General features: G+C 33.1%; 1 protein-coding gene across 1 annotated transcript in view; it reads left to right on the top strand.

Annotated features, from left to right (window-relative positions):
• HTR2C (5-hydroxytryptamine receptor 2C) overlaps positions 1-23,425 on the top strand; it is a 282,379-nt gene that overhangs the window by 209,267 nt on the left and 49,687 nt on the right. Inside the window, exon 5 of the mRNA XM_013048464.2 lies at positions 2,710-2,910. Coding sequence (XP_012903918.1) covers positions 2,710-2,910 — 201 coding nt within the window. The remainder of the gene's footprint in view (positions 1-2,709; positions 2,911-23,425) is intronic.

The raw sequence follows: 23,425 nt of genomic DNA, 5'->3' as shown, positions 1-23,425 counted from the left end.
GGCTCTCCACTCGGCAGGGAGCCTGCTTCCCTCTCTCTCTGCCTGCCTCTCTGCCTACTTGTGATCTCTGTCTGTCAAATAAATAAACAAAATCTTAAAAAAAAAAAATACATGATGCCAGGATGGATTTAAAAAGAACCTTCCTGTATAACCTTTTTCTTCTCAGTAAGAGACTCATTTTAGATTCAAAGTCACAAATAGGTTAAAGTAAAAGGATGGAAAACATATTCCATGCAAATAGTAACCAATAAAAGCTGAGGTGGCTATATTAGTATCAAAGTAGAACTGAAGGCAAAAATTGTTATGAAGGACATAGAAAGACATTATATATTGATAAAAGTGTCAAAGCATCAAAAAGATGTAATAATTTCAAATATAAATGCATCCAACAACAGAGACCAAAAAATATAAGAAGTGAAACTGACAAAATGAAGGGAGGAAAAGATCTAAAATAATACTTGGATACATGAATACACCATTTTCAGTAATGAATAGAACAAGTAAACAGAAGATAAATGAAAAATAGAGGACTTGAACAATACTATGAATCAACTAATCCCATCAAACATATATAAAACACCCCATCCAACAACAGCAGAAAAAGCCTTTTTCTCAAGTGTACGTGATCATTTTCAAAATAAGCACTAAAATTTTTAAATATCAATATTCAAAAACTCTTCTCCAAAATGAAATGAAACTAGGAATCAATGACAAAAGAATACTGTAAATTCATAAATATGTGGAAATTAACCACCACAGTCACTATTAATCATCCAATAGATCAAAGAAGAAATTAGAAAATACTTTGAGGAGAGTGAAATGAAAATTTACCAAAATTTATGGGTACAGCAAATGTAGTGCTCTGACAGAAGTTTATAACTGCAATTGCCTGCATTTAAAAGGAAGAAAGATCCCAAATCAATAACCTAACTCCAGATCTTAAGGAACTAGAAAGGAAGAACAAACAACCTAAACTATCAAAAGAAAGAAAATAGTAGGGGTGCCTGGGTGGCCCACTCATTAAGCATCTGCCTTCAGCTCAGGTCTTGATCCCAAGGTCCTGGGATTGAGCTCTGCATCCGCTCCCTGCTCAGCGGGGAAACTGCTTCTGCCTCTCCCTCACCCTGCTATTCTGCCTGTTTGTGTGCTCTCTCTCTCTCTCTCTCTCTCTCTCTCTCTGTTAAATAAATAAATAAATCTTTTTTAAAAAGAAAGAAAGAAAGAAAATGGTAAAGATTAAAATGGACATAAACAAAATAGAGAATAGAAGAAAACAAAAACAAGAAAATCCAGACCGCATGGCTTCACTGACAAATTTTACCAAATATTTGAAGAATGAACACGGATTCTAATCAAACTCCTACAAAATAGAAGACGTGGGAACACTCTTTAACTCACTCTATGAGACCAACATCATCCAGATATCAATACCAGATGATGACATTACAAGAAAAGACAAGTATAAAGCAATATTACTTACAAATATAGATGCAGAAATCCTCAGTAAAATACTAGAAAACTAAATATAATATTACAGTATACACCATGCCCAAGTGAGATTTATCATAGGAATGCAAAGATGGTTCAATATGTAAAAATCAACCATGTATTGGATTTCGTTAATAGAATTAAGGTAAGAAAACCCCAAGATCATCTCAAATGAAGCAAAAAAAAAAAAAAAAGCATTTGGTGAAATCTCTCACCCTTTTATGATAAAAACACTCAACAAACTAGAAATAGAAGGAAACTTCTTCAATGTGATAGAAAACATTTATGAAAAACCCACAACTAACATCCTACTTAATTGTGAAAGAATGTAAGATTTTCTTTTCAGATCAGGAAAAAGGTAAGATGGCTGTGTTTACTACTTCCATTCAACACTGTACTAGAAATTGTATATAGACACTTAAGCAAGAAAAGAAATAAAAGGCGAAAGGAGACTGGAAAAGAAAAAGTAAAATTATCTTTATTCAATGACATGACGTCGTAAACAGAAAATCCTAAGGAACCCTACACACAAAACTAGATCTAATAAATGAATTCAGCAAAGCTGTAGGATACAAGATTAACACATGAAAAGCAGTTATAGTTCTACATACTAGCAATGAACTGTCCATAAAGGAAATTAAAAAAAAAAAAGATTTTGTTTACAACAGTATCAAAAAAACTCAACAAATAAAAGCACTAGCCATAAAAAATAATAAAGTACATGCTACAAAATGGATGAACATCAAAACCAGAGTTAATGAAAGAAGCCAGGAACCTATTGTGTGATTCCATTTATATGAAATATTCTGATTAGTTAAATTCACAGAGACAAAAAACAGATTAGAGAGTTTCAGGGGCTGGGGGAGGGGACAACGGGGAATAACTGCCTAATGAGTAGTAGTTACCTTTTGGAGTGATGAAATGTTTTAAAACTACAAAAAAGTAATGGTTGCATAATATTGTGAATGTACTAAATACCACAGGACTGTAAAATTTACAATGACTAATTTCATGTTGTATAAGTTTTATCTCAATAAGAAATAATGTATGAAACGCTAAAGGCATTATCATCCTCATTGTTGTTACTATGGAATATGATTCCCAAATTTCACTTTAAAAAAAAAAATACTTATGAGAGGAAGAAAATAAGTAGACTAATATGTAAAACTAGATGGTTTAACTTGGATAATATGTTCTTGTCTTCTCTGTTTTCTCTTTCAGATTATGTCTGGCCACTACCTAGATATTTGTGCCCCGTCTGGATTTCTTTGGATGTTTTATTTTCTACAGCGTCCATCATGCACCTCTGCGCTATCTCGCTGGATCGGTATGTAGCAATACGTAATCCTATTGAGCATAGCCGTTTCAATTCGCGGACTAAGGCCATCATGAAGATTGCTATTGTTTGGGCAATTTCGATAGGTAAATAACTTTCTTGGCCATTAGAATTGCAGCGGCTATGCTCAATACTTTCGGATTATGTACTGTGAACAACGTACAGACGTCGACTGGTAACATTTGCGTTTAATCGGGATTCTATTTAAGAATTATTCTTAACCTATATATCTGATATTTAGGTTAACAATAATGAAAGAAATGTAATGTATATTAATATATAAATGTAAAGTTTCTAGTTATGCTGTTAAATTATTTTATACATTAGTATGCCAATGAATTCTGCAACACAGATACATAATCTTTGAGTTATTTAAAACTATTTGAAGACAAAGATATATGGTCTAAATTTTTTGAATATAGCATTAAAATCTTCCAAAAGATAAATCTATCACAAAATATTAATTTTAATATTTTTATTCTAATTTCACATTTTCTTGAGTGGAAAAATCAAGTTTCACATGAATCCTCATGAAGTAAACATGTCGAAATTTATACTGTTAATTGACTTAGAATATATTACTTTTCCTCTGTTTTTAAATATCTTCTTAGATTCTGCTTATACAAAATGAGAAAGAAATCCATTTTTTAAAGATCTGGGGGAAGTTGAAGGGAGAGAAATGATCATCTTATTGCTTATGATTGAGATATTGCTTATGATTGAGATATGCCTTAATAATGCTAATATTCAAGTCACAAAATTTAACCAATTGGACTGTAAGGGCTTTTACAATTCTTTTTTTTTTTTTTTCCCTTTTGTTTCCTCCTCTTCCAGTTGGAACTTACATTTAGTGTCTCATTAAATGATCCTTCCTCAGAGTTATGTTTCTATAAAAGATTCTGGTACAGTTTAGAACAAGATCAAGATAATCTATACAGTCTTCATTGAAATTATCTAAAGATTTCAACTCTGGGATTATTGATAAAATAAATTTAAGTTTTAAGATTGTTCTGTCACACACACACAAATAACATACACCTTTGGATAAAAAGCAATAAAACTTCTCCCAGAAAAAAACTGAATCTATTTACACAATTTGACCTACATATTTAAGGGTTCACAGAGTTTACTTCCTCCACTCCAAAGAGCTCATTTAAAAGATGCCAGTTCTTACGGTGCTTACAAAGAAAATATACAGCCAAATTAAATTAGAGTATTAGGGGCATCAGCTTCTAATAATGACAGATGGGCAATCTGCAATGATGTTTGTGTTAAACACAACAAAAAAGTATGGAAAAATACTATTAACATTTAGAAACTAATAAGATAGTGGAGGGTCCAGAAAAAGACAGAAATCTAGAAAGAATGACTATGAATTTTGGGTCACTTTTGACAAGGATGCATTTCCTAACCTGAAGATGTGACTGATTGTTGATAAGTTCATTTCATATTCTCACAAGCAAAGAAGGTCTAAAGCAGGAATACAGAGTATGGCAAAGGATTGACCAACTTGAGCTTATTTTTTGGATGCCAAAGACCTGTACACTAGAAATAAAGATGGACTAGGCTTAAACCACTCTTGACATGGAAGTCAGGCCAGGATTAAGTTATGTGTGTAACCAATAAATATCTGAAGCCTGAAAATTGGCTTAAGGTGATTTCATATTTTTCAAGTTTTTGATTTCTCTTATGTAAACAAAAAAAATCACTGTACACTTCAAATTATTTCTTGTAGTAATTTTCAATTCCAGTATCTAGAGTACAGTGATGAACAGATATATGAAAAGACAAAACAGCATGAATCAGATATAGTAAAAGATAACACAAACTCACTGACACTCAAGGTAGTAGACATAGACTTTAAAGAAGTATTTGTATTCTGCATATGAAAATTATGAGCTGAATTTAAATATTTCAGCAAGAAAATACAAACTACAAACAGGGACGTGTAAGATATGAGAAGAACCTGGAAAATCTGGAGCTAGGCATAACACAAATCTCCAAGAACTCAGAGGCAGTTTAGACATAACTAAAAAGAGCATTACTGGAGGTCGATGATGAACAAAGCAAGGAGAATTGGAAGGATACAAAAGAGAGAAAAGAGTAAGAATAAACATACAACGTGGGTGGTGCAGTAGATTAAGTCTCCAACTCTTGGTTTCAGCTCAAATCGTGATTTCGGTCATGAGATCAAGCCCTGCATCAGGCTCCACGCTCAGCATGGAGTCTGCTTGATTTTCTCTCTCCCTCCCCTCCATGCCTGTGCTCTCAATCTCTCTAAAATAAATAAATAAATTTTAAAAACAAAATAAAGAGAGAAGACTTTTACAAGGTGAGAAAAGAATGGCAGAAAGGCAATATTTGAAGAAATAATGGCTTTTGGAATTAAGAAAGATGCTGATTCTCACATTGAAAGAGCTCAACCTCAAGCAGAATGAATAAGAAAAAATCAACATTGAACCCCTCATAACAACATTACAGAAAAAAAATCAATTTTAAAGAGGAAAAATAAAGAGATAATCTTCAATAGAATTATGATAAAGTGAATGAATATTTTCTCAACAGCAATGAAAACCTGATGTTGAAATGACAGTGTCGATGTGCTGATAAAAAGTGCATGCTAAATTAAAACCATATACTCAGCAAAAATATACGTTAGGAATTGAAATGAAATGAAGACTATCTGGCCAACAAAAGTCAGGAGAACAAGACAAAATCAGACTCCTACTTAAGGAAATCCTAAAGGATGTTCTTAAAACAAAGGAAAATGGCCACAGATGGAAGATAGAAGGTACAAGAAACAAAACAATGAAAATGATACGTGTTGAATTATTGTATTGTAATAATGAAACAAATGAATAATGAAACAAATGTAACATTGTGTGTCAACTATACTCATTTTAAAAAAAATCACTGAAAAAATGAATAACTGAAAAAAATGGTAAACATATGGTTAAAGAAAAGCATTGGCTGTATAAAACAAATGTAATTATGTCTTCTGAGGCTCAGAGTATTTATGGAACTAAAATTCGCAAAACAATAGCGTATAAGCAGGTTGAAAGTAAGCTTTTTTCATTGTCCAGGAAAATGATAAAAATGATATTTAATATTGAGCTTTGATGAATAAGGTATAACTTGTATATTCAAAGGCAGTCACTAATAGAAAAGGAATGTTTAACTTCCAAATTTAGAGGAATATTATAGAATAACAAAGCAAATCCATTAGGGGGCAGTAAAGGGTAGCAAATGTTACACAGGTCAGGTGGGAAAACATAAAAACAATACTAAGATGGTGGAATTGAAACCAAATCAGTATCAGTAATTATGTATCAGTAATTGTAAATGGAACTCAATATTCTAAGATTGTCAGACAGGGTTTGAAAAAATAATCTAACTATGTGTTTATAAGAGGCATATCTAAAGCATAAGAAAGGTGAGAATTAAAAATAGGTACTCCACATGAACAGTAACAGACAGAAAAATTGTGTAGCTATACTAATAATCTGACAGAAAACACTTCAGCAAAAAAAATTTTAAAGAAAGTTTAATTCATAATGAGAAAAGATTTAATTCATCTGAAAGACATTGTGTAACGAACTTATATGTGTATAATAATATGGGTTCAACATTACTAAATCAAAAATGGACAGAGCAATAAAAACAGACAAATCCATAATTATGGCGTGAAATTTTAACAAACCTTTTTCAATAATTGTATTAGAACAATGAAAAAGGCAGAACTCATTAGCAAGTGAAAAATGTATATTCCCATCATTTGAACAAGAAATATTTATCAAAATTGACCATGTATTTGGCTATAAATCAATTCTCAATAGATTTCAAAGTGCTTGAATCATAAAGTACATATTCTTTGGCTGAAATTTGAATGAGATATAAAATGTTTATCAAAAGATAACTAGAAAATCTCCATTTATTTGGAAATTAAGAAATTACTTTCCAACAAACTTGACTCAGTAGATTTAAAAATCCATTGATAATTCTTCCTAAATCATTTATTGTTATGTGATTATAGAAAGATAATTTTTCTTATTTTATCATTCTTTCTTCCTTTCTAGTTAGCCTTACACTATAAGGAAAAGTTTTCCTTCCCATTCTTTGTCATTTATTTATTCATATTGGTAAAAACTTTTTAATTCTTTTGAAATCAATATAACTTGTTATTGGTATACTTAATTATTTTGATGCTCAAAACTGTCCTAGATTATTTTATGAGAAGTCCTTTTAATATGTACGATCAGTTTTTGAGCATTTACTTTCTGGCATGAATTATGCCAGATTCACCTTTTACTTTCCATGCTCCAGTTCTGAAATCAGTCCTCTCCTATAAGGAATCTCTGTTCTTTTTAGTGGTTAGTTGTCAATTTTGGCCATTCTAAATGGTGTAAGGTGTTATCTCAATGTGGTTTTGATTTGAATTTCCCTGATGGGTAATGATGATGAACACTTTTTCATGTGTCTGTCAGCCATTTGTATGTCTTCCTTGGAGAAGTGTCTGCTTATATCTTCTGCCCATTTTTTTACTCAATTATCTGTTTTTTGGGAAAACACTGCATTTAAAAGCCAATTTTCTTCTACTTTTTACACCCACTAGTACTACACTGGTTAGATACATCATAATTTATTTAACCAATCTCATGCGTAGTATGAGCCTTTGAAGTTGTTTCTAATATTTTGCAAAAATAATCATTTGCATACCACTCTGCATACCCCTCACTCTGTATATGTTTCATACTTTTGGAAATTTAATTTCAACAAAAATTCCTAACAGAAATTTCTAATTTATCAAGAGGTTAATGTATAGATACTGATTAGTAAAGGGTTGAACATTTCTTCATTCCTACTAGCAATGTAAGAGAGCCTGTTTTCCTGAAGCCTTGCTAAAAGGTACATCTTCAAACTTCAATTTGCATACTTTGTCATAAAAGAAGTTGAGCTTGTTTTCATACATTTAAGTGCCATTGCTAAATTAGTTTTTTGCAAAATGTACCTTTTGATCATTTTTTCTGTTTTTTTTAACCTATTTCTTTCTTAATTTCAATAGCTCTTGATACATCACAGAAAAAAAAAACATTTTATATGTTATAAATGAAAATATTTTTTCTTTGTTTGCTATTTACTATTGCATATGGTGCTTCTGCCATGCAGAATTGTTCTTTTTTTTTGCAGCTCATTTTGTCAGTCAGGTTCCATTTCTATATTGAATGATTATTATAAATTCTTGCCCCACACTCAGGTAAGACAGTAAATCACACATATTTACGTCATTTTTCACATTCAGATCTGTTCCTTTTGGAGTTCACTTTTGTATGCGGTGAGATATGCATTCAATTTTATCTTCTTCCAAATAATCACTCAATTGCCTCATGCTGTTTATTTAAAAACTTTATGTAGTCTGAAACTTGCAATGCCACCTTTATAATATATTAAATGTTCTTCCATATCTGAGCCTATTTCTGAAGTTTACATTGTATTCCAATAGTGTGTCTATTCCTGTACCAATTCCCCACCGTATTAATTATGAAAATTTCATAACAAATTTTCTCATCTGATATGGTTCATTCTCACTCATAACTCTTATCTTTTAGAGCTGGGAATGTTTCGTTTTCCATATGAGCTTTAACATTAACTTTCTTAGTCCCACTTTAAAATCCTGTCTGTATTTTGATTGGGCTCTCTTTAAATTTATAAAATAATCTAGGAAGAGGGTAACTGAATTCTAAAAAGATACTTTCTCTAATCTATATACTAATTTCAATAATGTCCAGTCTCTCTCCTAGGCTTTACAGCCAAGCTTACATTTGGTCACACTCATGTCTTCCTTGGCGCCATTTATAAGTCATCTCTTAAGAATTTTGTAGCTCTGTCACTCTACTGAAGCCATTCTTTATAAGTTCATTAGTGACTCTATCAATATTTATTGTCCTGGAAATTAAAATTGAGAACAGTTTATTTATGTGTGGATTTATTTAAAAAGACAAGAAACCTATTATATGCTTACATAAATAATATAGCTCTATGAAAAATCACTGCATTTTCCCCCCAAAAAATGAAGTTAGTGAAGAGTGATTTTTTTTTTTAGACTTTTAAAAATCTGTTTCTCATCTCTGCTTCTGCAATCTAATCTGTCTCAATGAGTTGCTTTGGTTGAATTCTGTGAAAAAAATATATATCTTCAGATAGGTAGCCTCAATATAGAAAGTATTTTAATAATGTTTTCGGGTAATAGTGGACATTTTCTTTGAGACTCACTAAAATCCAGCAAGTTTTTTTTTCTTAAATTCAGTTGCAATATGTAATTGGAAACCACATCACTGATTTTTTTCATATGCCGTTACATTAAAATCCACTAATCTGTCTTTTGCTTTGACATTTTAACCATGCATTATCTTGTAACATCAAGCATGGGTCATTCAGAAAATATTGGTTCCCTGAGTTATGCAGATTTCCCAAATGTTAATACAGTATCAAAAAAAAAATCACACGCATTAATAATCCCTACCAATCTTGTCAGAAATGTCTCTAAATATTAGAGAAGTGTCAAACTCCCAGGGCTGTGTACAAGTTTTCCAAAGTTCCAATATTCACTGGCAAGCTCAAATTTTATCATTAACAATAAATATCATCTGTCTTTATCCTTGACCTGTCAGGTTCAACACATCCATTTTTAAGAACAAGTCTGCCAGATAACTCACGTATGAATAATGCCCATGTGTCTGGCAGTCATTCTTTCAAGGAAAAATGTTGTTCCATGGGAAAAGCGTCTAGTGCCTCCTTCAGCTCTAACAACTGCAAAAGTGCTTTTCCTCAAAGTAACAACCTTGTATCAGTATGCTGCAGAAGTGCTCTATGTGTACTTCCATTTCATTACATGGATTATTAAGAGTCAAGTTTAGTAAAATTAATATTTGTTACTACTTCACTAAGGACTTTCTTGGGTAAAACTGGCCTTTTTGCCTTGAATGTGTGTGGTAGTGAATAAAACAATGATTACTTGTACAATTTGGTGTCACTAGCCTGATTCATGCTAAGACACCAGCAATTTCACCCACTAGTATTTTGCACCATCGCTAAAAATGTAAACATGGGGAAAACAGCAAGTAACACAGTAAGATTATTACAGAAGTAGTTTTGATTTCACAGTACCATTCAGAGGGTCTTAGAGATGCCCAGATATCCATAGGGCACACTTTTTTTGTTACCATATAAGGTATTATTTGTTTCAGGGATACATGTCTGTGATTCTTCAGTCTTCCACAATTCACAACACTCACCATACCACATACCCATACCCTCCCCAATGTCCATCAGCCCACCACCCCATCCCTTCTACTCCCTTCTCTCCAGCAGCCCTCAGTTTGCTTCCTGAGATTAAGATTCTCTTATGGTTGTCTCCCTCTCTGGTTTCATCTTGTTTCATTTTTCCCTCCCTTCCTCTATGATCCTCTGTCTTGTTTCTCAAATTCCTCAAATCTGTGAGATATGATAATTGTCCCCCTCTGATTGACTTATTTCACTTCGCATAATAGCATCTAGTTCCATCCACATCGTTGCAAATGGCAAGATTTCATTTTTTGATGGCTGCATAGTATTCCATTGTATATATACACCACATCTTCTTTATCCATTCATCTGCTGATGGACATCTAGGCTGTTTCCATAGTCTGGCCATTGTGGACATTGCTGCTATAAACATTGGGGTGAACCTGTCCATCTGGATCACTGCATTTGTATCTTTGGGATAAATACCCAGTAGTGCAATTGCTGGGTTGTAGGGTAGTTCTATTGTCCACTTTTTGAGGAATCTTCCATACTGTTTTCTGGACTGGCTTCACCAGCTTGCATTGATGGGACACACTTTTTAAGAGCTGTGTTTCCAACTTTAGCTTCCTCTCTGGCATCTGAAACTGTTGACAATGCTTTCCTCATAATTCTCTCTTCCTCTGCAAGTTATGACATCATTTTTCTCGGGTTTTCTTCACTCTTATCTTTCTGTCTGCTCTTATTTCTTGTCTTCATTTTCTGCTTTACTCTCACTCTTCTCCAAGAGTCTATTCTTTCCAGTTGCTTATACAGTTTTCCTGGTTTAATCATCCAAAGAAAGAAACTAAAATCTATCTACTGATGACTCTCAAGTAAACATTTCTATCCAGATTATATCCAGATCTCTAGTTTTGGATATATAGGGATATAGAGATGAATGTCGGAGACGTATCTCAAATGCCATCTTATCAAGTTGCACTGAAAACCTTCCCCTACCTCCAATTTTTCTTCCTCCCACATATTTGTTTCTCAGGTGAACAGCAACAGGATCTCCCATTTACCCAAAAAGGAACCTGACAATCATTTAGAATTCTCTTTCTCCCCATGGCAAATCAACACAACCTCTCCTCAATATTCGTTAATATTTCTCCTTAATATTTTTCACATTCCAGTCCCTCCATTTCCTCATTTGTTTTGCTAATATAAGACTTTATTTTTTTTATTTAAATTCAATTTAGTTAACATATAGTATATTATTACTTAGTAGAACTTAGTGAATTATTACTTGCATATAATACCCAGTGCTCATTCCATCAAGTGCCCTCCTTAATACCCACCACCTAGTTACCCCATCCCCCCATCCATTGAATCTTTTTGTTTATCATTTGTGCATCCACACCTCCACTCCTACCTCTGTAAAAGGAATCGTATTCACCATATCCAAGACACATCTTCATGTCCTTAAGTGAGCCAGGTACACCCATGACAACAAGAACAATAGTTCTTCTCCAAATCTCCATGTTCAAATATTCAGAGTTCCTTCAAACATTTTTTTAACTTTTTTTTTTTTTCAATTCATTTTCTCTTGCTTTCTTTATTTTCTGCCTTGATTTTTTTTTAACCATCATGGTTTCACATGTTGGCTCACCCTTCTCCTTTGGCCAGGGCCATTTTCCATTGCCACATGAAATTCTCTACCATATTAGTGATTTAGTTATTTCAATAGCCCGTAAGGTACTGCCTTAAGGAATTTTATCCACCTTCATAACTCACTAGTAGCCATGCTTCACAAATTCAACCCATGCCCTCAGAATATCTCCTCTATCTCATCCTGCAACATCTTAAATATAATTTTCATCTCAGGTCAGTGGTTCTGACCTATGCCTATGAATAAAATTCATATTATCTATAAACTTTAAAACTATTTAAAATTTTAAGTGTAACATGTACAGTAATATACACAAATCTTTAGTGCATAGCTTGTTGAATTTTTACAGATGTATATGCCACTTTAATGAACACCAGGAAAAGTTATAGAACATTCGAAATATCCAGAGGATTATCTATTGCCCCCTTTCTGTAATCTCCTATGGGTAACCAATATTCTGACTTTTATAACCACAGATTAGTTTTGCCTGTTTGGAGCATCATATAAGTGAAAGCACATAATATGTACTCTTTCAGTCTGATTTCTTTCAGTCAATATTATATCTATATGATCCCTCCATGTCATTGCATTTATCAGTAGTTAGTTATTCTCCATTGTCACATAGTGTTCCATTATATAAACATTTAAAAAATGAATTTACCTTGTTAATGTTGCTTAGCATTTGGTTTGTTTCCAGTGTTAGGCTATTATAAAGTTGCAAAAAACCTGAGTGTCCATGGTTGTTTGGGATTTCTTTTTTAAAGATTTTATTTATTTATTTGACGCAGAGAGAGAGAGAGATCACAAGTACGCAGAGCAGCAGGCAGAGAGAGAGGGGGAAGCAGGCTCCCTGCTGAGCAGAGAGCCTCATGCGGGGCTCGATCCCAGGACTCTGGGATCATGACCTGAGCTGAAGGCAGAGGCTCAACCCACTGAACCACCCAGATGCCCCGTGTCCATGGTTTTTGATGGATAAAAACATTCATTTCTGCTGTTCTTTTACCCAAAAGAAAAATCTGAGGATCACTTTAGACTTGCTCAGTACACACTGTCAAATATGTTTCCAAATTGGCTGTGTCCATTCATGAACCATCCACAATATGAGAGATGAAAGAAATGTAATGTGAGAAATGTAAGGAAAAAAGTGAAGTTTTTGCCAAAAATTAATATTGTCAGTCTTAATTGTGGGCACATCATTTCTATCAGAGTCAGGAAGTAAATATTTTAGGATTTGTGGACCACATGTGATCTCTGTTACATATGTTTTTAACAACCTTTTAAAATGTAAAATAAGGGGTGCCTGGGTGGCTCAGATGGTTAAGCATCTGTCTTTGGCTCAGGTCGTGATCTCCAGATCCTGGGACTGAGCCCCAGTTTGGGCTCCCAGTTTTGCAGGGAGCCTTCTTCTCCCTCTCCCCCTGCTTGTGCTCTCTCTGTCTCTCTTTTAAATGAATAATTAATTAATTAATTAATTAAAATAAATAAACTGTAAAATAATTCTAAGTAGACATAAATACAGGCTGTAGGCCAGATTGGACCTATGAGTCACAGTTTGCCAAACTCTCATCCTAATAATTAAATTGTGTTCTGGTGAGTATGTAGTGATGATCTCATTTTAGTATTTATTTATTTACTCATGTATTTATTTATTTATTTATTTAATAGCACTAATCAATGTTGAACAATTTTCCTTATGTTTTTGATGTATTTGGATGGCTTCTTTTATATCCTTTGTGATGTATCATTTCCACCCATTTGCCTATTTCAACTTATCTTTTAAAAATTAATTTCCAGATGTCTATTTTACATTCTAAATGAATCCTTTGCTGAATATATATATTCAGAATATTTTCTCCCAGCCTGTGCCTAGCTCTTTACTCTTTTAATGAAGTTCACTTTGTAAGTGTTTACTTTAGTAGCCAGAGATTTTTATATTCAGTTTAAGAAAAAATTTTTTATCCGAAGCTCTAGAGGATAAACCCTTCTGGTTTTGGTTTTGCTTTGTTTTTTCATAATAGCTTGATGATCTCAGCTTTCACGTTTAGGTCTAATAGCCATCTCACCTTAATTCTTGTAGGGGTTGAATTTTTTCCCCATGTAAATATCTAATAGATTCAACACCACTTATTTATTTTTTTTTTAAGATTTAATTTATTTATTTGACAGAGAAGAGAGACGGGGGGGAGGGGGACACAAGCAGGGCGAGTGGAACGGGGAGAAGCAGGCTTTCCGCTGAGCAGGGAGCCTGATGTGGGACTCAATTCCAGGACCCTGAGATCATGACCTGAGCTGAAGGCAGACGCTCAGCAACTGAGCCACCCAGGCGCCTCCAACACCACTTATTAAAAAGATTGTTCTCGGGGTGACTGGGTAGCTCAGTTGGTTAAGCATCTGCCTTTAGCTGAGGTCATAATCTCTGGGTCCTAGGATTAAGCACCACATCAAGCTCCCTGCTCAGCAGGGAGTCTGCTTGTCCCTCTCCCTGTGCCCCTTACCCTACTTGTGCTTTCTCTCTCTCTCAAATAAAATCTTTTTAAAAAGTAAAAAATAAAGATTATTCTCATCCACTGAATTAGAATGGAATCGTTCTCATAAGCGAGATGAACTTATGTACATTCTTTCTACTGGCCTATCTGTTCTGTTCTATTGGTCCAGTATTCTTTCCTTGTACCAACACTAGAATGTCCTAATTACTGTGGCTTCATACTGAGTCTTGATATCTAGTGGAGCAAGTCTTTCAGCTGTGCTCTTTGTCAAAACTATCCAGGCTATTTTAAGGCTTTTTCATTTTCATATGAGATTTAAATTACCTTGTCAATATTCCAAATAAGACATACTGTTCTTTAAATCAAGATTACATTGAATCTATAAACCAGTTAGGTGAGAATTGAAGTTTTAACAATATTCTGACTTCTAGAATATTCCTCCATTTACTTAGGCTATCTTTAATTGCTTTGTTATGTTTTGTAGCTTTTGTTTAGAAGTTTTTCATAGCTTTGTTAGATTCATCCCTATGTGTTTAATTTCCTACAATGCTATTATAAATAGTATTGGTATTTTAAAACTTTATTTCTACATGTTTGTTGCTAGTATATAGAAATATATTTGCTTTTTTCTGAATTTACTCTGTACCAGGACAGCTGTTTAAATTATTTAGCATTTTTAAGAGTTTAACAGTTTCATTAGAATTTTTTTTACATATCCAGTAATTTTATGGTGACAAATTTATTTTGTCTTCTCTTAATCATTCTTTAATTTCTTGTTCTTGCTTAATTGAACTGATAAAGCTTGGAAAATAATGTTTTCTAACAGAAATGGAGGTAATGGACATTTTTTTCTTTTTACAGAGTGAAATAGTGGAAAAGTGTTCAGTATTTCAACATTAAGAATGATGTTTGTTAGTTGTAGATTTTGTGAAACACCTCTCATCAGATTTTTTAAAAAGATTTTATTTATTTATTTATTTATTTGACAGAGGGGGAGAGAGAGAGAGAGAGAAAGAGAACACAAGCAAGGGGAGTGACAGGCAGAGGTAGAAGCAGACTCCCCGTGGAGCAAGGAGCCTGATGTGGGGCTTGACCACTGAGTACATTAGCTGTGGGCTTGTTACCTACAGTCTTTATTATATTGAGATACATTCCTTCTATACACAATTTATTGAGAGTTTTTATCATGAAAGAACATCAAATTCTGTAAAATGCTTTTTCTGCATTTGTTCTTTTATCTCTATTGGGATGATCATACGATTTTTACCTTTCATTCTATTAATGTGTTAATACACTAATTAATTTGCGTATGTTAAAGTGTTTTTGCATACCAAGGCTAAACCCTATATGATCATGGTGTGTGGTCCTTTTATTGTGCTGTTGAATTTAGTTTGCTAGTATATTGTTGAGGATTTTTGCACATATATTCATCAAGGCTATTGATCTGTAGTTTTCTTTTCCTGTAATGTCCTTATATGGCTTTGGTATCAGGGTAATGCTAGCCTCATAACATAAGTTTGGAAGTCGTCCTTCTTTCAAGTTTTTGGAAGCAATTGAGAAAGGTTGGGAGGATAAAAACAATACAAGAACAAAAAGTCTAGCTTGTCTGATATAAATACTGCTATTTGATTTTTTTTTGACACTCATTTTTGTGAATAATGTTTCTCCACCCCCTCACTTTCAATCTGCTGGTGTCTTTATGTCTAAAATGAATCCCTTATAGGCAGCACATAGTTGGGCCTTGATTTTTAATCCATTCTGACACCCTATGCCTTTTGAGTGTTTAGTCCATTTACATTGAGAGTAATTATCTATAGGTATTTATTGCCATTTTATTACTTGTCTTGTCATTGTTTCTGGAGATTTTTCCTGATCCTTTCTTGTCTTTGTCACTTCAGGTCTCTCCTTTCCACTCAAAGAGACCCCTTTAATATTTTTTGCAGGGCTAGTTTAGTAGTCACAAACTCCTTTAGTTCCTGTTTTTCTGGGAAACTCTTATCTTTCCTTCTATTCTGAATGATAGCCTTGCTGGATAAAGGATTCTTGGCTGCAAATTTTTCCCATTCAGCATTTTGAATAACATATCACGCCACTGCCTTCTGGCTTGTCGAGTTTCTGTTGGGAAATCTCCAGCTAGCTTTATGAGTTTCCCCTTGTAAGTAAAGTACTTCTTTCGTTTTGCTGCTTTCAAGAGTTTTCGGTATCATTTAGTTTTGTAAATGTAATTACAGTATGTCTTGGTGTGGAACTGCTTCCATTGATTTTGATTGATTGGAGTTCTCTGTGCCTCCTGGATCTGGATGTCTGTTTTATTCTTCTTTTTCTCTTGTTTTGAGTCCCTCTGTGTCCCTTGCAACTTCATATAATTTTATAAGCAGTTTGTCAATTTCTGAAAAATAAGGCATCTAGCGTTTTTATAAGAATTGCATTAAATCTGTAAAAAATTTGTAATTTTCATCTTAACAATATTAAGTCTTCCAATCCATAAACACCAGATATCTTTTCTTGTATTTAGAATTCCTTATATTATTTAATTTCTTGAATTAAATTTTTTGCAGTTTTCAATGTACCAGTCTTCTACTTCTTTCATTAAATTTATTCCTAAATATTATATTATTTTAAAATTTTAATGAAATTGGGATTGTTTTATTTTATTTACAAAGTGTCCATTGCTATTACATACCACTTCAAATGATTAGTTTATATAGATCATGTCCTGAAGTTTCGCCAAAATCTCATTTTCTAGTACAAGATCATATAATGGTCAAATAAAGATGGTCTTCTCTTAAAATCTGAATGCCTTGCATTTCTTTTTCTTACCTAAATGCTTTACTTAAAACCTCTTATATAATATTAATAGAAGTAGTAAAAAGCATACTTGTTTTGTTCTGATCTTATGAGAAAAGTTTTCAGTTTTTCAGAATGAGTTATGATGTAAACTATAGATGGTTTGTAAGTATTCTAAGGTTAAGGCGTTTCTCTTTTATATCTTATATGTTGACTGTTTTATATGAAAATGTATTGAATTTCTGTCTTTTAATTTATTAATATGGCATGTTGTATTAATTGATTTTCATATGCTGACACAACCTTGCATTCCTTGGGTAAACCCCACTTGGTCATGTTATATAATAATTTCTATATATTATTGGACTTTGTTGACTAATATGTTGTTAAGAAGTTTTGTACCTATATTAGAAAAAGTATGTATTTGTGGGTTTCTTCTTGTATGAGCTCTTTGTCTGTTTTTAGTATCAGGGTAATCCTGACCTCATAAAATTAGGTGGGAAATTATCTTTCCTTTTCTATTTTTTTTGGAAGAATGTTTGAATGATTGGTGTTAATTCTTCTCTAGACATTTGACCAAATTAACCAATGAAGCCATCTGAGCCTAGGTGTACTTAGAAGGGTTTTTTTTTCTTTTTTTTTTATGTTTTTATTTAAAGTTAGTTAACATACAGTGTTATATTACTTAGAGGTGTACAATCTAGTGACTCAACACCAGTGCTCATCACAATAAGTGCCCTCCTTAATCCCCACTATCTCTTTCACCCCTTACCCCACTCACCTCCCTTCTGATAACCATCAATTTGTTCTCTCTACTTAAGAGTCTGTTTCTTGGTTTTTCTCTCTTTTACCCCCCATGTTTGTTTATTTTGTTTCTTATATTCCACATATAAGTAAAATCATACTGTATTTGTCTTTCTCTAACTTATTTTGCTTAACATAATATTCTCTAGTGAGAAGGTTTTTTTTTTTTAATGACAGATTGAACCTCTTTACCTATTATAGGTTTATTCAGATTTCCTTCTTTCCATCCTTCCTTCTTTCTTTCCTTCCTCCCTTCTTCTTTCCTTTCTTCCTTCCTTTCTTTCATGAGTTAGTTGTTTTTTAAAATAAATTTATTTATCTATTTATTTATTTAAATAAACATATAATGTATTTTTATTCCCAAGGGTACAGGTCTGTGAATCGCCAGGTTTACACACTTCACAGCATGTGAGTTAGTTTTGATAGTTTGTGTGTTTCTAGGGATTTGCACATTCCTGTAGATTTTCTAATTGGTTGGCATAGAATTAATTCTAGTATTTCCTTATAATCCATTTTATTTCTATCATGTCCTTCTTTTATTCATGTTTTCTGATAATTTTTATCTTTTCTTTTTATTCTGGTAAGTCTAATTAAAGTTTATCAGTGTTGGAGATCTTTCCAAAGAACCAATTTTTGTCGTTTTCCATTTCATCCTGAAGGTATTTGGCATTTCCCATAGGGCATGTTTGCTAGCAACAAATCCTCCCAGCTTTTATGTAGCTGGAAACATCTAATTTCTCCGTCATTTTTAAGGAATAGCTTTTCTGGATATAGTAGTATTGGTTGGCAATATTTTTATTTCATGATTTTTGAATATGTCATCCAAACATCTGGACTCCATGGTTTTTGTTGAGCAATGAGACTTATTGAAGATTCCCCATATTTGATGAGTTCCTTCTTTTTTGCTGCTATCAAGATTCTCTCATTGTCTTTGGATTTTGACAATTTGATTATAATATTTTTTTGGTATAGCTCTCTTTAAGTTTAGTATACCGGAAATTCATGGAACTTCTTCGATGTGTAGGTGAATGTTTTTCTTCAAATTTGAGGATTATTTTGCCATCATTTCTTCAAATATTCTTTCTGTATCACTTGTTTGGGGGACACTCATTTTTCATATGTTGGTACACTTGGTGGTGTTTCACGGGTTTATGAAGCTCTCCTCCTTTCCTTCATTCTTCATTCTTTCAGTTCTTCGGAATGTATTATCTCACTTGACCTAGCTTCATGTTTACTGATTCTTTCTTCTGCCAGTTCAAATTTGTTTTTGAGCTTCTCTAGTTAATGTTTCTTTTAGTTATTGTAATTTGAAGTCCAGAATTTCTACTAATACTACTTTATAATGTCTAGGTCTTTATTGATAATGTCTATTTGATGAGAAATTATACTCATGTTTTCTTTCAGTTCTTTTCACAAAGCATCCTTTATTTCTTTGAACATAGTTAAAATATCTTAAGGTCTTTATCTAATAAGTTTACTGTCTGTGGTTTCCTAAGAAATAGCTTCTTTTGATTGTTTTTTCTTTCCTTGTATGGGCCATTGTGTTTTTGTGCATACATCACAATTTTTTGTTGCAATCTATACATTTTAAATAATATAACAACTTCAGCAATCTGTTTCTTCCCACTCCCAGGAGTTTGATGTTCTTGCTGTTTGTAACTGCTGCTGATTTTTCCACTTGTCATTTTCCTAAAATAATTCTGTAAGTTTGTATTCTTTGTTGGGTGTGATCATTGAAATTTCTACTAAATTAGCTGAGTGATCAACTAATAATTTGAGAGGGATTTCTCTGAATACCTGGACCACTGTCTCTAGGTCTTTATCAGCAGTACTGTGTGCATGTTGGAATGTGTCTTCAATGTTCAGTCTGGCAGTTTGCAACTCTCCCTTAGCCTTCATTTGCTGCTTGCATAGAGCTTCAAAGTGATCCTTAGATGAGCAATTAAGTTCTCCCTAGATTTTCTCTGAACTACACACACATCCACAAACATATCCATGCACATGGTCTTCTAGATTCCCAGGACTATTTTGTAGCTTTTTAAAATACCCCTGTGAACATGGCTTTTCCTTGTAAATATTTTTTGCTCAGCATGCTTTTTTACCCCCACCTGTTACCACCACCTCAAGAAACTACAGTGCTTTACAATTGTCACTGATTTGTTTTTATAGATGACCCCAGAGAAAGGCTGTTTGCAATGGATGAGTGCTAAGTCAGGTCAAATATAACAAACCCTAGATGTGGGATTTTCTAGGGAATGGCCAAAGAGGTTAAAAAATAATTACCTGGGATAGGGTTTTGGAAGATTTCCAACCCTGCTCTAGCCTCTAAAGTGTTGGCTAGGCTGCTAGTCTTCAGTATGATTGCAGGACTATTGTTTCCCAAGACTACAACAGAATTTGGGAGAAGGCAATGAGAATAAAGCAAATTTAAATGCAACAAAACCCTGTTTTTATGGAATTAGAGGTTTTTTCTTGAATAAATGCTCCCCAAATTATTTCAAGATTTTGGTTGATTTCTGGAGTACTGAAAATTTGATTTGACAATATTTCCAGCTTTCTTGTTGTTTTCACAGAGAAGACCATTTTCTGATGTCCTTATTCCACCATTTCCACTGATGTCACCTTCAGTTATACAATCATCCTTTATTTTAATCTCTGTCTTTATAATTAAGCTGTATTTCTTGTAGTTAAAATATAGATAAATCTTATCTATTTAACCAATCTTATAATCTCTTATTTATATCTTTTTAAATGTGATTACTGATATGGTTGTGTTTAAATCTAACCTTTTGTTATTCAGTATTTATTTTGTTTTTCATATTCTACCTTTTTTCAATATACCATGATTTCTGAGCCCCCTATTAATTCTTTCATCTTCTGATCATCAGATACTGCTTCAATATTTACTTTTTATTGTGTGCCCACTACTGTGGATACTACATTATATAGACCCTTACTTGTGTAACTTTTTCTCATAACTGTTAAATTTTGTTCTAACTGAAAATCAAATTATCAGCACATCACCTGGATACTGTATCAGACTTTGGGGAAAATGCTGTTTTACTTTATTCTTACCCCTAGAGGTTATTCCTTACTCCTAGGGTATAGCTTTACTGCAGTCTCAACTAAAGGCCTTAAATATTTATCACAAGCAGTCCACTGTTCTTGTGCAATCTCTAAAATCTCAGCTGAGACTTCCAGACTTCCAATGTCTGTTCTATGTCAGTCAACCAAAAGGTTCACCCAGGTCATTTGCATCTCAGGGCAAAGATATAAGAAATTTTATTTAAATTTTAATGAAACATCTGTGTGCCCTTCCTCTGTGTCATGAACACCCAAGTTTAAGTCATCTTTCAGTGCTGAAATATGATTTCTGTCTCAAATTCCCAGCATAAGTGCCACTCTTTGACTGGGCTCTATTTTCTTAAAACGGTGTCAAAATTGCTCATCAAGAGAAAGCTCATTTGAATGTGGGCTCAAATATGTGCTTCCCTTTTCCTACAGATTATAGATTTGCTGTTTATCCAACAAATGGAAATAATTATGTATTTGGTGCAGATTAATTTTCTCCTTTTTGTTGTTAAAACATAATGTCCATACAATAAAATCTATAGATTTTTATGTATAGAGGTTGATGAGTCGGGAAAAGTGATAATTTCCATGGAACCACCAGAAAAAAATTAGGATTTAAAATAATTCTACACTCAGTAGTTGCCCTTCATTCACTTTCCAGGCAACACACCTGCAATGAAGTAACCATTGTTCTGATCTTTGTTGTTAACATTTAGTTTTACATATTCCAGTTATTCAAATAAAAGGAAATATACATTGCATTCTCTTATGTCTTTCATCTTTTCTTCAATATGATTTTGAGATATATCCATTTTGTTACATTTACTTTTTATTTCTAAGTAACTATCATTGCATGAATATACTAGCCTTTGTTTATTGAATTACCTCTGGATGGATGTTTGCATTCTTTTCAGTTTGGGACTATCGGAAATAAAATTGGTATAACTAGTCTTGTGCAAAGTGTATTTTAGATTATATGTTTTTTATTTCTCTTGGATAAATACTAAAAAGTGGGATAGCTGGGTCAAAACAAAGATGTAGGTTTATCTTTATAAAAAACTACCAAACCATTTTTCAAAGTGGCAGTAGTATTCTCTATTCCCACGAACAAATTTTGTTGAGTTTTACTTAATCCTCAACCTCAATACCACTTGATACTGTCAGTCTTGAATTTTTTGAGCTAATTTTAGACTCCCTTTACATCACTCATCTTACTTTACTGAATGTAAACATTTGTATGCCCATAGTACAATTATCAAAACAGGAAATTAACATATGGTACGGTATTATCAGCTAAAGTACATATTTTATTCAAATTTTACAAAATTATCACCTAATGTCCATTATTTGCTTCTATAACTTATCCAGGATTCCATATTGTATTTAAGTGGATTGAGTAACTGTAACTGCATCCAATTAATTCTGATAATTCTTTTTTCTCATATTTATCCAATTCCAAATATTTTCTGCTTTTCTTTGTTATAGCTTCTTTGATCTATAGGTTATTTAAAGATGTAACATTTAATTTACAAATACATGGAAATTTTCCACCTATCTTTTTTTTTTTAAGATTTTTATTTATTTATTTGACAGAGATCACAAGTAGGCAGAGAGGCAGGCAGAGAGTGAGAAAGAGGAGGAAGCAGGCTCCCCACTGAGCAGAGAGCCCGATTCAGGGTTCGATCCCAGGACCTGGGATCATGACCTGAGCCAAAGGCAGAGGCTTTAACCCACTGAGCCAAAGGCGCCCCTCCACTATCTTTTTCCCCCACTTATCTTTAAGATAAATAGATTTAAGAGAAATATTTATTTCTCTTTAAAAACTTTCATCTCTGCAATTACACGCTATTTTCTCAATCTTTTATCTTTATTAAAAATTTTAAATGTAAGTCAAAGATCTTGATTGGATAATAATTACAATGCACTTATTTTAAAAATGGGGGCACCTGGCGGGCTCAGTCATTAAGCTCAAGTAAGGATCCTAGGGTCAGCCTCCCTGCTCAGCGGGAAGCCTACTTCTCTCTCTCCCACTCCCACTCCCTGCTTTTGTTCCTCTCACTGTGTCTCTCTGTCAAATAAATAAATAAATAAAATCTTTAAGAAAAAAAAATATATGGGTTAATTTTAGGTATTTTTTAGTTCATTAACAACATAATTCCAGTGATAGGAAAACAGTCTGTATGATTTCAACTTCTTTGGATCATGAAACTTTTTGAGTCTTATTTTATGTGCCTGGGTATGTTCCAGTGCCCCTTGCTAATAGTCTGTGGTATCTTGGATAGAATTTGAATCCTGCTGTCGTGTAAAACATTGCATAAATCTTAATTATGCTTAATTGGTTCATGGTTCTATTTAGGTCTACTCTATCCTTGCTATTCTGTGTACTCATTCTATTAATTTCTAAGTTTGATATTAAAATTTCAACTATACATCTTAATTTAACTATTTCTCCTTTAAATTCTGTTGGATTTCACTCAACGTATTTTGGACCTGTGTTAATACATGCATATTTTTAAATTATAT

This window comes from Mustela putorius, unplaced genomic scaffold, assembly GCF_011764305.1.
Source record: "Mustela putorius furo isolate JIRA1106 unplaced genomic scaffold, ASM1176430v1.1 tig00003901_pilon_pilon_pilon, whole genome shotgun sequence".
Classification (NCBI taxonomy): Eukaryota; Metazoa; Chordata; class Mammalia; order Carnivora; family Mustelidae; genus Mustela; species Mustela putorius.
Note: the sequence above shows the minus strand (reverse complement) of the source record. Positions and strands in the feature narration are given on the sequence as shown.